This window comes from Anarhichas minor, unplaced genomic scaffold (genome assembly GCF_050575085.1).
Source record: "Anarhichas minor isolate MPS153535 unplaced genomic scaffold, ASM5057508v1 ptg000011l, whole genome shotgun sequence".
In the NCBI taxonomy this organism is placed as follows: Eukaryota; Metazoa; Chordata; class Actinopteri; order Perciformes; family Anarhichadidae; genus Anarhichas; species Anarhichas minor.
This window is the reverse complement of record NW_027466457.1, coordinates 9,786,036-9,797,917: the sequence shown is the minus strand read 5'-3', so window position 1 is coordinate 9,797,917 and position 11,882 is coordinate 9,786,036. Positions and strand designations below refer to the sequence as shown.

At 38.3% G+C, this 11,882-nt stretch overlaps 1 protein-coding gene across 2 annotated transcripts in view; it reads right to left on the bottom strand.

Annotated features, from left to right (window-relative positions):
• Positions 1–6,167: 6,167 nt before the first annotated feature.
• LOC142947618 (cGMP-inhibited 3',5'-cyclic phosphodiesterase 3A-like) overlaps positions 6,168–11,882 on the bottom strand; it is a 63,877-nt gene continuing 58,162 nt past the window's right edge. For both annotated transcript variants that reach the window (XM_076089305.1, XM_076089306.1), the window contains 2 exons: positions 10,519–10,777; positions 6,168–9,886 (listed from right to left, as the gene is read on the bottom strand). In XM_076089305.1, the coding sequence (XP_075945420.1) occupies positions 9,573–9,886; positions 10,519–10,777 (573 nt within the window). In that variant the 3' untranslated portion in view covers positions 6,168–9,572. The remainder of the gene's footprint in view (positions 9,887–10,518; positions 10,778–11,882) is intronic.

The following is an 11,882-nucleotide window of genomic DNA, read 5'->3' as shown; positions in this document are numbered from 1 at the left end:
AAGTGCATAATTGCCGTTTATACCACAGAACATAAGTGGTTATAATGCTTGTGCGGGAATTCTGAGGCACGAAGGGTCTCATTTGACTGCATTAATAATGTTGATATAGAAACCTTACACCACCATCATGGTGTCTGCATTTTCTCCAGACGTCATCATTTAAAGAAGCCTTCACTGCTTTTTGGAACAATGGATGGTGAGGTGTGTGAGGAACATCATGTCAGATCTTAAAACGTACCTTTACCATTGTCTCATCTTTTGTGCTTTATTTCAGCTGTCATAATGTGGTTTTACAAAAAGATGTGTGTAGATCAAATGTATATATATTTAACACAATTTAATAGAACTACAACTAATTAGAGCAAGAAAACATGTGACCTAGCACTGAGCTAACTGAAGGAGTGTTGCACTCTTCGTCTCAAACACGCCGCATGTTAGATACAGTTGTGATTGGCCCGTCACATCTCAATTTGCTGGAAATTTGTCTAAAGCGGAAGGGGACCAGATGAATTTGCCAGACTCAAAAACATGAGGCTGCAGATTCGTCTGGTTTTCAGGCAACGCGTGTGTGCTACAAAGAGACAAAACCACTTTCTCTAGAATGCATGTTGTATTCAAAGCACCTCACTTAGAGGTTCATTGTAAGATTACACGGAGGGAGAACACACATGGATAAAAAGGCATGTTTCTTGTAGTTGCCCTGGTATTTCACTAAGCAGCTTATTAATTTTTCTCCAATGTGCGAACTAATCCAATAAAGAGGTCCACTCTGACCTCTTTTACTTTAGCACACACTTTGTCTTTGGAATTTCTCACTTAATACTTAAAACTTAAAACTTAATACCCAGTCCAAAGGTTAGCGAGAATGTGAGAATGGTCATCCACTTGGCCTCCTAACACGAAGAGATATTTGTGTGCCCCCCTTGAGGCCAGTCAAATGACAAAGAATGGCCATTTCAGGCTGAAATACTTCATATGATACATGTTCTTATGAATGTTCTCTGGTATATAACGCTGAACCCATTTGCCTGTGTAACTGTACTTCAGTACTATTTCTCTCTCTGCCACTTAAAAACTGGATAAAAAAAAAAAAAAAAACACATTCTGCAAGATATGAAATATCAATTGTGGAAATACTGTAAAGGTATTTTGAAGTTTTATATAGATACAATTTTTCTGTATTATTGGAGGTGTGTATTGTCTTTACACAAAACATGAAAACAAAGGAGCTCCAGCACACATTTGACACCACACCACTAGGAAAGCCATTTACAATATGACACAGTTTTGACTAAATTTACCACTACACAACAAACCTTAATTCACGACGTCCATTTAGTGAAGATTTTGTTATATATTCAAGAACTGTAACAAATACGGTTTGGCAAAAGGTCAAACCACGGGTTTGTCAGGGGAGTACAGTACCTTCAGATTGGGATGGCAGGAGTTCTTCCCTGCAGAGGAGGTAGGGTTGTTGTTTAGAGTCCAGCTGCCTGTAGATGTGTCGTCCATTTTCTTCATGGCTGCCTCCTACTGTACTTTGCCTGAGCTGTGGTTTCTCTTTAGATGATTGACTGCGTCTCCTCACTCACAACTGTTGGAAGGAATTTAGATTAAGAAATCTGTCACGCCCATTTTGCTCAACAACAATTAGTAGTATAGTATATAGTAATAGTATTCGTTTAGAACAGCACTATTATTCACAGACATTAGTTCTATGTATTGGGGATAGCATTTTCTTTGGACTAAAATAAGGTGAAATTAGAATTTGCGCATTGCGGTTGTATGCCTCCGCCAACCAGTCATGATTCACTTTACATCCATGTCTGTCCAAATGTCATCACTTCATCGTTTCATCCAATTTGACATTTGTGTGAAAATGTCATAATTATCATCCAAATTCTTGAGTTATGACCAAACACATTGACCTTTGACCGCAAAATTCTAATCAGTTCCTCACTGAATCTGGGTTACCGCTTTTGCCAAAGACATTCCCTCCAGACTTTCCTGAAATATCGGGTTCATGAGAATGGACCGGACAGACCCAAAAACATAATGCCTCCGGCCACGGTTGTCACCAGCTTGGAGACATAGAAACATTAAGCAAGTTCCACAGGTCTAAAACTCTACTCTGACCAATAATGTGACACCCAACAGGTTTCCGGACAAATGTCAACACATTGCAAAACATAGTGATATTTAAAGTATGAATCGGAAATACAAATTGTAACCACCTACTATAGAGAGCAAACTAATGCAATGACTGTCAGCATGAGATAACTGACATGATGAGAGAGAGAGAGGAATATAGAGTCAGAGAAAGTAGAGCAGTTGTAACACCGTTTAAAAGCCAGAATATTTATTCAGTGACAATAAAACTCCCAATGGACTCCTCCTCCATACACCAAACCACAGCGTAGCTTTGAACTCTGCAATAAAGAAATGTAGCTGTAGATGATGACATAAAGGCTTTCATGCTCATCTAATAGACATTCAGCAGAACTGTATGTATACACAAGACCGTCAACAATTATGACCTGCAGCCCACATGTGGAGACTCTGGGCCAAGTATTTCAAACACAACAGTCAAAACATTTCATCAGTTTGTTCTGAAGCTTGTATCTGACTGAGCCGTTTGCTCCAAGAGAGACTGTTAATGACCCACATTCTGTATACACAATTATTAAACTGCCTTCTCTCCAGGGCCACTATGAGAAAATATCACCTATTCAAGTCCACACAGGAGGGAGTTTTTTGTGAATACAAATCCCACTCTTATAATCCTGGTGTTCAAGCTGAATAAAATGTGCACTTTTAACACTAAATATTAGAAATGTTTTTTTTTGGTGTCCTATATGAATTAAAAAATACCCTTATTAATATTGTTAAATTTATTTTTGCCCTTTAATAGGTAATGACTTCCTTGACTACCTGTCAAGATTCTTGACAGTAGGGTAATCCATTAGTGTGCCGCTGTTGAGAATCAGCTGCATGAAAGCAAATCAATATCTTTTAGGGGGCCAAACTCTTTGAAAGCGACTGATAACGACTGCAGATTATCGTCAAACACACTCTGATGTTTAATACACCAGGAAACAGGGTGTAAACTTGTGCTGGGTTCAAAGATAATCACATGATCTCTTTTGAATTATGGGCAATGGTAATACCACATGCACTCAGGTTAATTGGTCAATGCATATTGAGTAATGTGATAAGCATCTGTACAGCTGTGCACTGCTGGTTAAGTGTTTGTTGATGCAGAGTTGATGCTTCACTAGCCAGGATTCCATCCAGATAAATATTATATAGCCTATTATATAGCCTTTTTAATAGATTTAATATTTAAAAAACACAAAACTTCGACCGAAGGGAATTCTCATGTGCCATTAAAACATTACAGAAGAAAAGGATGCAATGTGGTGTCATGATGTCAGTCAAACATAAAAATGATAAAATATTATGTAAATATGTAATTGATGTTTTACAGTCTGCTCATGGCTCCAGACAGATCTGATACATACACTGATATCTGAGATATATAGGGATTAAAAGCAAAAAACATAAACATAAAGTAATATGATCTAATATGGTTTACCATCATGTTTCGTCTCTTCAGTGACGTTTAAGTCACATGCTTCGTATAGGCTGCGTCATGATTAATTCCCTCAATCTGCTTTCGTTGCACTTTTTTATATTGTTCTTCTATCGATACACCATTTCAACATCAGCCAAGCGTAAAAAGTTTCCTGCAGTGTTTGTTTCACACATTTTTTACGTTTTCATGCTCAAATTTAAAATGTGCACATAAAAACAGGTGGACGAAAACGCACCTAAACTGGGGAAGTTTCGGTCGATCACCTGCCTTTACAAGTCATCTCAAATCACATCGCTGCAACTTTACTTAATTGTAGTCCTGAAAAGAAACTGTCAAGAAAACAAAAGGCGCATGCTTTTTCTCTGTGACAGAGGAAATCATGCTACTTACCCAACTCGAAGCTTCAACCTTCTCCCTTAAAGACGTCTCTAACTTATTGAAATACAAATTGAGGCAGAAGGATCCTGTTGTTTCGCAAGGCTTCACCGACAGTGATCCTCTTCTAATAAAGTCACCGACTCACACTGCAGCCGACACGCTCCTCGGCGGCGGAGAAGACTGTGTTTCACAGGAGGCGACAGGGTGTATGTATACAGGGAGCAACGTGTTCACAGGGAGGCACACGTGATGTGCTGAAGAGAGCTGCGAAAACGAATATCCAGACATAAGCCAGACTTAAGCTTTAAGCGGTGAAGTGTTAATGCAAACATCTGCAATGTGTCGGTATACCCTCAACACAAAGCCATGATTCAGTTCCCGCAGCATGCTGTGGAGGGACTGTATCATTTAGCTCAGACAACATGGATGGATTTATTATTCACCCTCTGCTTACTACAGTATGAAGTGTTTACAGCTTTCAAGGGTGTCTCACTTATAAAAAAAACAAGATATGCTGGCAAAACTATGTCATTTAGATTGATTTGACTCATGTCAACAGAAAAAATGTGATCCTGATTGAGATAGGTGGACTACTTCTTAAGTCACTGACGACTTTTTTTTATAGTTAATGGAGTGCAATGGGACCTTTAAACTGTACACTCACTGTACAATTAAACTGATAAGCTTATTTAGCCAAACTGTCTTCCATCATGAACCATCAGCAAATCATTTATCCTCAACAATCTAGATACTGTAATAATGTAGCAGATTTCAGGCTCTTCCATGGCTATAGAGAGAAAATATGTATGGTAGTCAATGGCGAGAGACTATTATCTTCTTGATCCCGTTTGAATTGTGGCATGATTTACACATTATGATGTTTGTCAATTTAAAAGATCATTTTGCACGTCAAGACAGTCGCAGTTTGTTTGTCAAAGTACCTTTTAGTTTTGTAATAGATCATGTTTTGGGTTAAAATAATCTCTTTCTGGCAGAAAGCACTGGAGGCATACTTGTCCCGTGTACATCTCTCGTCTCGAATAACGTATATTTTCAGTCTTATACTTACAAACTGTGTGACAAACTGCGACTTTGTTGACGTACAAAATTATCTTTTAAATTGACAAACGTGTGTAATTCATGGTGCAATTCAAACAGCATCAAAAAAATATTTTCCTCTCGCAGTTGATTACCATACCTAATTTTTCCAAAACATGGTCCCATGGTGGACAATAGTAGGGACTTCGCCTTTCTTTAAACTTGTGTTCAAATATAGTGAGCTCTGTGCTCTATCTCTTATCTAATTTAACGAATCACAAAACTTTGTGGAAAGCCGTGGAATTTGAAATGTGTTAAAGCTTGACTGACCTAATATCATCTAACTGCAGTAAGCTTCAATAAAATTAGTCATAAAGGCTCACAAACCCTTAATTAAGGTTCAATCAAATTTGAAAATTTAATCAAGTTCTTTGCATGAATTGAATTGTTGTTGGTTTCAGCTTTTTCTTAATTCATCCCAGAGACAATCTTCATGAAAGAAAGTCAGATGAAATACGTTTTTAAAGGCCTTCAAGACCAAGTGGGTGCCAATGCATCATTAATGCTTCGTAGATAGACAGATAAGGTCATAATATTCCTCTGTTGAGCCTACTCACACAGCAGCTGGTCAGACCTCATTTTCCAAGTTTCTCTGTTGCCATGAGTACAGCAGACCGCTTGTTATGAATGATACCTCTCTCTATACAGGTAAACATAACCTACTGCTTTAACCACCCAATTAGATGCTACATTGGCTGTTACCTTAGCAAGAGTGAATTATTATGTTGTTATAGGACTGGGCAATATCAACTACAATCTTCAAACACGACAGGAATGTTTGTTTTCGGCAATGGACTGACTTACTCCATCTGTGCTCAGAGAGCGACTAATGGAGTATCTTTGGTCTGCTTCTGACCAATTCAACATAGCCAAATATTTCTGAAAAGCATTTGAATAACACTTTAAAATGATAAAAAAAATGGATAAGACTCTATATGTTCTAGACTTAAACTGTGTCCTAGCACAAAGGTGCTCTTGATGAAGCGCAACACCTAGATCTTCAAAGGATATTATATCGTGATGTACCGTGACGATTTTAATACAAAGCCATTTCTAAAGTCAAAGATGGAAAATAAACACAACACAGACACGGGGATACCACAGAAATTATAGTCTTGTAATTCAATGTATTCACATTACAACATCCACATGGTTCAGTTTGTGACAACTTCTAATGATCTTCAAATATATTCACTGTATGATACATAATACCAATATAGGCACTTCCAGTAAGTCTGGCAATATTGAAGCTACAGTATAGTGTCTAAATTACAAAATGGTAAAAATAAATAATGTATATCTAAAAGAGTTTTTGTAGTTTTAAAATTTCTCTACTGTACAGCATATATGTATATATTGTACAAAATGGAGCGTCAACCTGCAAGAAGATTATTTTACTTTCACAAATACTGTGTATTTGGACATATTCTTCCTTGTGTAAGTATTAGTACATGTGATAAGTGCAAGGTACTAGTGAGAAGAAAGCAATTATTTAATCATGTGTCAACTATATAAAAATACTCATCTCATTTTGTTTTACATAATTGTAAAGCTTGTTTGTTTCCCATGGTTACAATTATGCGTTGTGTGTGAATAAGTATATGACAATGAAATAAAACCAATTAAGACACAAAAAATACACTGTCAAACCTGATATACTGTATCAGTTCAAAAGTATTGACTTCAGACTGATGTGACAGGGGACAAAATGCATCACTAAAAAAAAGAGAAAGACCCCCAACAAACTAACACAGTGGACAGAATCTCATCACCTTTAAAGATGAGAGACGTGTGACGCATGCTCGACTGCTGTTGCCAGTGAGGATCTCTGATCTGCACACTGAGCACTTGGCAGATCAAAGAGGAAGCACAAGGAAAAATATGCTGTAGGACCTTCTGTGAATAACAATTTCATCTGAGCATCTGAGAAGAATTGAAGAACGACTTCCTGCATCACTTTACCCTTCATTATTTCATCACCTCTACTCGTGAGTAAGCCTCTACTCAACAGTAAACGCTGGCCAAATAAAGTCACATTAGAGAGGCCAATGGAAGAAATCAAACAGACACAGATACAAACACACATTATCTTGCTCGCTCTCTCTCACACGCACGCACACACACACACACACACACACACACACACACACACACACACACACACACACACACACACACACACACACACACAGTTTAAGTTGATGTAATTATATATATTAATAATTCTGGACCACTTTAGCAAAGAAGTTTGTGTTGTATGGAATTGCTTGCCTATATTACATTGGTTTGATCGCATCAGGTTTTTAAAAATGCTGAATAAAATGTGTTTATTGTATATGTCATGATGATTATATAGCTCATTCGGGATGAATTGCAGGCAACATAGAGAAAACCGGAGGGATTTTGTATATAAAATACAATGAGTGAGGCAACGCATTCAGTGTCTGATTCAGTGGCTGCCTCAAGTTTGATCTGATTTGCTGTCTAATGCCTTTCTAATCAGTGGGTCAACCAATTATATTCAACTTGCTTGGCCTAAAAGCTGCAGTTCCTGAGTTCGTCCTCTTCCCCTTTACACTGTAGCAGAGAGGCGCGTCAGGGCAGCAGTTAACAGGCCGTTACGGATGGAGTCACCACAGCTGGGAACATTGGGTGATATTAGAGCATATCAATGCAGGACACAAGGGCCTGAAGCTCTACACCCATTGTAAGTTACATCACAGGAAAGCTCTATGTAGACGATTGCTACAACTAACATACTCACTACCTTGCGTTATAGGTAGACAATGTCATCTCTGAATATAATCGCATTGTGCTACTAATGCAATTATTTTCCACCATAAAAACTGATGGGACATAAACTTTTAGGGCCAAATGTTGGGATGAATTCACAAGGACTAAGTATAAGAGACGGAACATTGGGAGAAAATCCAAACGACAAACTTGATGTTCCAAAGAGTAAAAGTTAAATAAGACATACTGCATGCCATCACCGTCGTCTTGGCCATTACTGAAAATCAAACTTTTACTGCAATGTATACCCATTTCATTAAGAGCAATATTTTCTACTTTAGATGCAAAGATGTTATAATAGTCAAAGGGGTTGTGGCATAAAGGCTCTTGGCCTTCTATGAACATATTCAAAGCTTACTATCCCTGCATATTTGTAACCGTAACTGTAACTTACTGTCCTCACAGATGATACAGATGTTTACTTTGAATTTCAACAGTTGAGTTTTTCCTGAGGGTTAAAGGTCAGCATCATTTGCAGGTTTTTACATAATGAGAACCAGTAAATAAAGAATCCAAATACATAGTCAGAGTCAAAAATTGCAAAAAAAAACAACAAATAAAAAGACAAAAAAGTTGTAGGACAGTGTATTAGTTAGTCTACCTATGGCCATCTTCAAAGAACTTTGTATGATTTTACATCTCATTTATTTTAGTGACTTTTGTTGAATATATTTAGATGGTTCTTTGTGTTTTAAGAATGCAGTTGTTTGTCCCTTAACACTTTGGTAGTATTACTGTATGTTCTGTGCACTGTATTCCCTTTTTGGTTTTGTATTCAGCACAGATTCATTTCCAACATCCCTTTGTTGCCTCATCAGAGCAGGCCTCTGGACTACATTAGAAACAGTGAACCCTGTAATGACCACTATATTCACCTTGGGGCTGGAGACCAGAGGTGGCACGGATAAATCTGCCTTATCTATCTATGTTCTCTGCAGAAGGATTGTGCATTTGAGCGCACTAATTTAAACATGCAGACACACACGCACGCACACAAATACAGAGTGTAAGGAGCCTTGAGTCTCCAACCATAAAGTCATATGGATACACCAAATCGTATAAAGTACTTCATTTGGCAACAAATGTAAGACAAAAAAGTGCTATCATTTGATTTCATATGCTAAATCCTACGGGTGAGTGATTCATTTTGGCTGAAGTTGGAAGGAATAAATGATACGCCAATGTTCCTCATTTGATTGACCCCCTTTATAATCCATATATAGAAAAAGAAAACATATTATGGCCCATGTGAGACCTCCAAAAACTCTTGCTAAAATTGAAACACAAGTACAAGTAACTGTGATGTCTATATATAATTGCATTCAGAAAATAATTATGTATAAATTGGCAGCAAATTTCTGCAGTCCTGTGTTACCACATTGGGTTGAGGTCTGTGCGAGCAGTTTTCCTCTTCTCTCGACAGTAGCAAAAGAGTCTGTATCCCAAAGTACACAAATAATCCTGTATTGCAAAATGGAAAGCTCCTTTAACTGTTTGGTGAAACCAGATATTCAGATAAAATGTGTAAAGCACAAATTTTCCCACCCTGTTTTTTTTTTTCTGTATAGGCACACATTTCCCAAACATCTACAGTGTTGTGTCAAAGTGAAGTGCTGGCAAAGACAGGAGTCAGTTGATAGGATAAGAAAACAAGAAATACTTCTTCATGTCCTTGCCCTGACTGGCGCCATATTTCCAAAAGGCTGTTTCACTGTGGGTCCCCCTCCGCTAGTTCCACTGGAGGTTTAGAGTCCTCCTGCGGAGAAACGGGCCACTCTGGTTCCTCCACCCCCTCCTCTGGATCCTCTCCTTCTACTAGCTCCTCTCGGCTGCCTGGCTCCTCCTCCTCCTCGTGAATAGCCAGGATTGGCTCGGCTACATTGTTTAAATGGACAGATTCTGCTCCTTGGCCCTGTTTCTGGGCCTCCTCTGCGATCACCTTCTTCCACATCTCGTGGTTCTCCAGCAGGTGGTGGGTGATCTGGCAGAAGACTTTCCTTCTGTTCTTGGATGTTCCTTTCTCTGGAAAATAAATGTTTTCAACTGATTTTTCACTTTGTCCGAATGGAAAAGTAACCAACCGTTGCAGTCATTCATCAGCAAGCAAACCAACCGCCTCTAGCTTCAAGTGATTGGTCTCTCTGTCAGACTGTGTGGCCAGACCTTTTAGACAGAGGCTGAACAATAACACAAAAGCAGCTCCAAATAGCTCAATCACTCACCACTCTTCTCTGTATTTCATATAATTATTAAAGCTGTGGGGGACTGATATGTTGTACAAGTGCACACGACAACATGTACAGTGCGACTCCCAGTCTGGTCAAGAGGCTTAATAAAAAATTGCACTTCCCTTTTCTAATGAGTTCTCACTAGCATTAATAACATACAGTATTCTGATCAGAGGCTTTGCAATCTAATGTTGCAATGCTTTTTGTAGATACAAAAATCTGCTCAATTTATTTCACATCGTTCACATGAGAAACCACTGCTTAATGTCCTTCAGAATATCATATTGTCTAATCAAATCGCTTTAAAGAGAGTACGTGGCTATAACAAGCAATTTCATGCAAAAGTTCACATATCTCTGATCACTTCCTCTTTATGCTTGTGCGACTACTTCAGGTTTATAGTTTTCGTTTTAGACAAGTTCTTACGTGATGCTTCTGAACTGGTGGACGTGTCTTCCTCTGCAGTGTCCTCATCGTCCTCCTCCTCGATCTCGGTGATCTCTGGCTCCTCTGCCTCCGGGTTGGGCTCCACCCATCGTCCAGGAATGAGGCTGGCTGAGTCGTAGGAGTTGCACAGCGGTCCCACAATGTGTGTGATGAATGATTCCTGGAGTTTGGCCAACTGTGGTGCCGCTCGGTCCATGAAGGGGCTGATCGTGAGGCCCTGGCTGGACTCCTCATCGCCCTACATGAAGCATGGCCCACATTAGTTCATGAATGTCAAGACATGGCACGATTCACCTTCCAACATACAAAAGAACTGAGTCATTCAGGCCGAAATGCATACGTGGGAAAGATGGCAAGCCAATGTCTATCGAATTATTTGTTTCACTACAAGATTAAGAATGCAGATCTGCAACTTGTTGGAATTTCTTGACAGGTGAGCGTACATAAAAGAAGAGGAGGCGGAGCTCTGAGATCCAGCTGCCACCATTACTACGTCCTAAACAGATGGGTAGATTTCAGAGGCATTGCAAGGTAAGCTATCTTATGTCTATGAGATATGTTTAAGAAACAGTGTGATGAATACAGTGGCTGCACTGCCATATATATCTCAATATGTCCAAAAGATTTAATGAAAAATAAATTAAAGGGAGTAAAACCAATCAAGCTTGAGTCCAAAGTCTATAAAGAGGAAAAAATAAAGAGGGGAGGACTGTATTTCAGTTTCTGTACTTGCTTCTTTGAGACTAAATATAATGAACTTCTGAAACACACAGACAGGAGTCCTTCTGTTCTGCTCCTCTACTTTATTTGAGACAAATTCAAGTAGATTAAATACAGTATATTTACCCACTCTGTATGTGAATGTGTATATTTGTTTGCGTTTCACCAGTTATATTTTTAGACATTTACATAGTGAGGAAATTCTAGTTGGTGAGGGATCTGATTAAAGTGAAGAGGTTTAGAGGTTGGTTTCAGGGTTAAAGTTTAAATTATGGGTATGATATGCATGTTAAGATTAAGATAAGGCGTATAGTTTTGGTGCTGAAATGATAAGGTTGGCAATTTTCTATGTGCTGTCTTTATTTTTTATTTTTGTTAAACAAATCCCATGAAAAGATCAAAACTATAAATGTGTTGCATCCATTTGTTTCTACAAAATGTAAATCTTAAACAACAACAAAAAAACATCACAAATACTAAATACTAAACTTAAATGACGAGAAGCTTGGGTTGGAGTTAATTTAAAGACAGAATAACATATGTGTTATAATATTTATATAAACCAAAATTTCAAATGATAAAATGACGTCCTCAGAAATTACAATAACACCGACACCAAAACA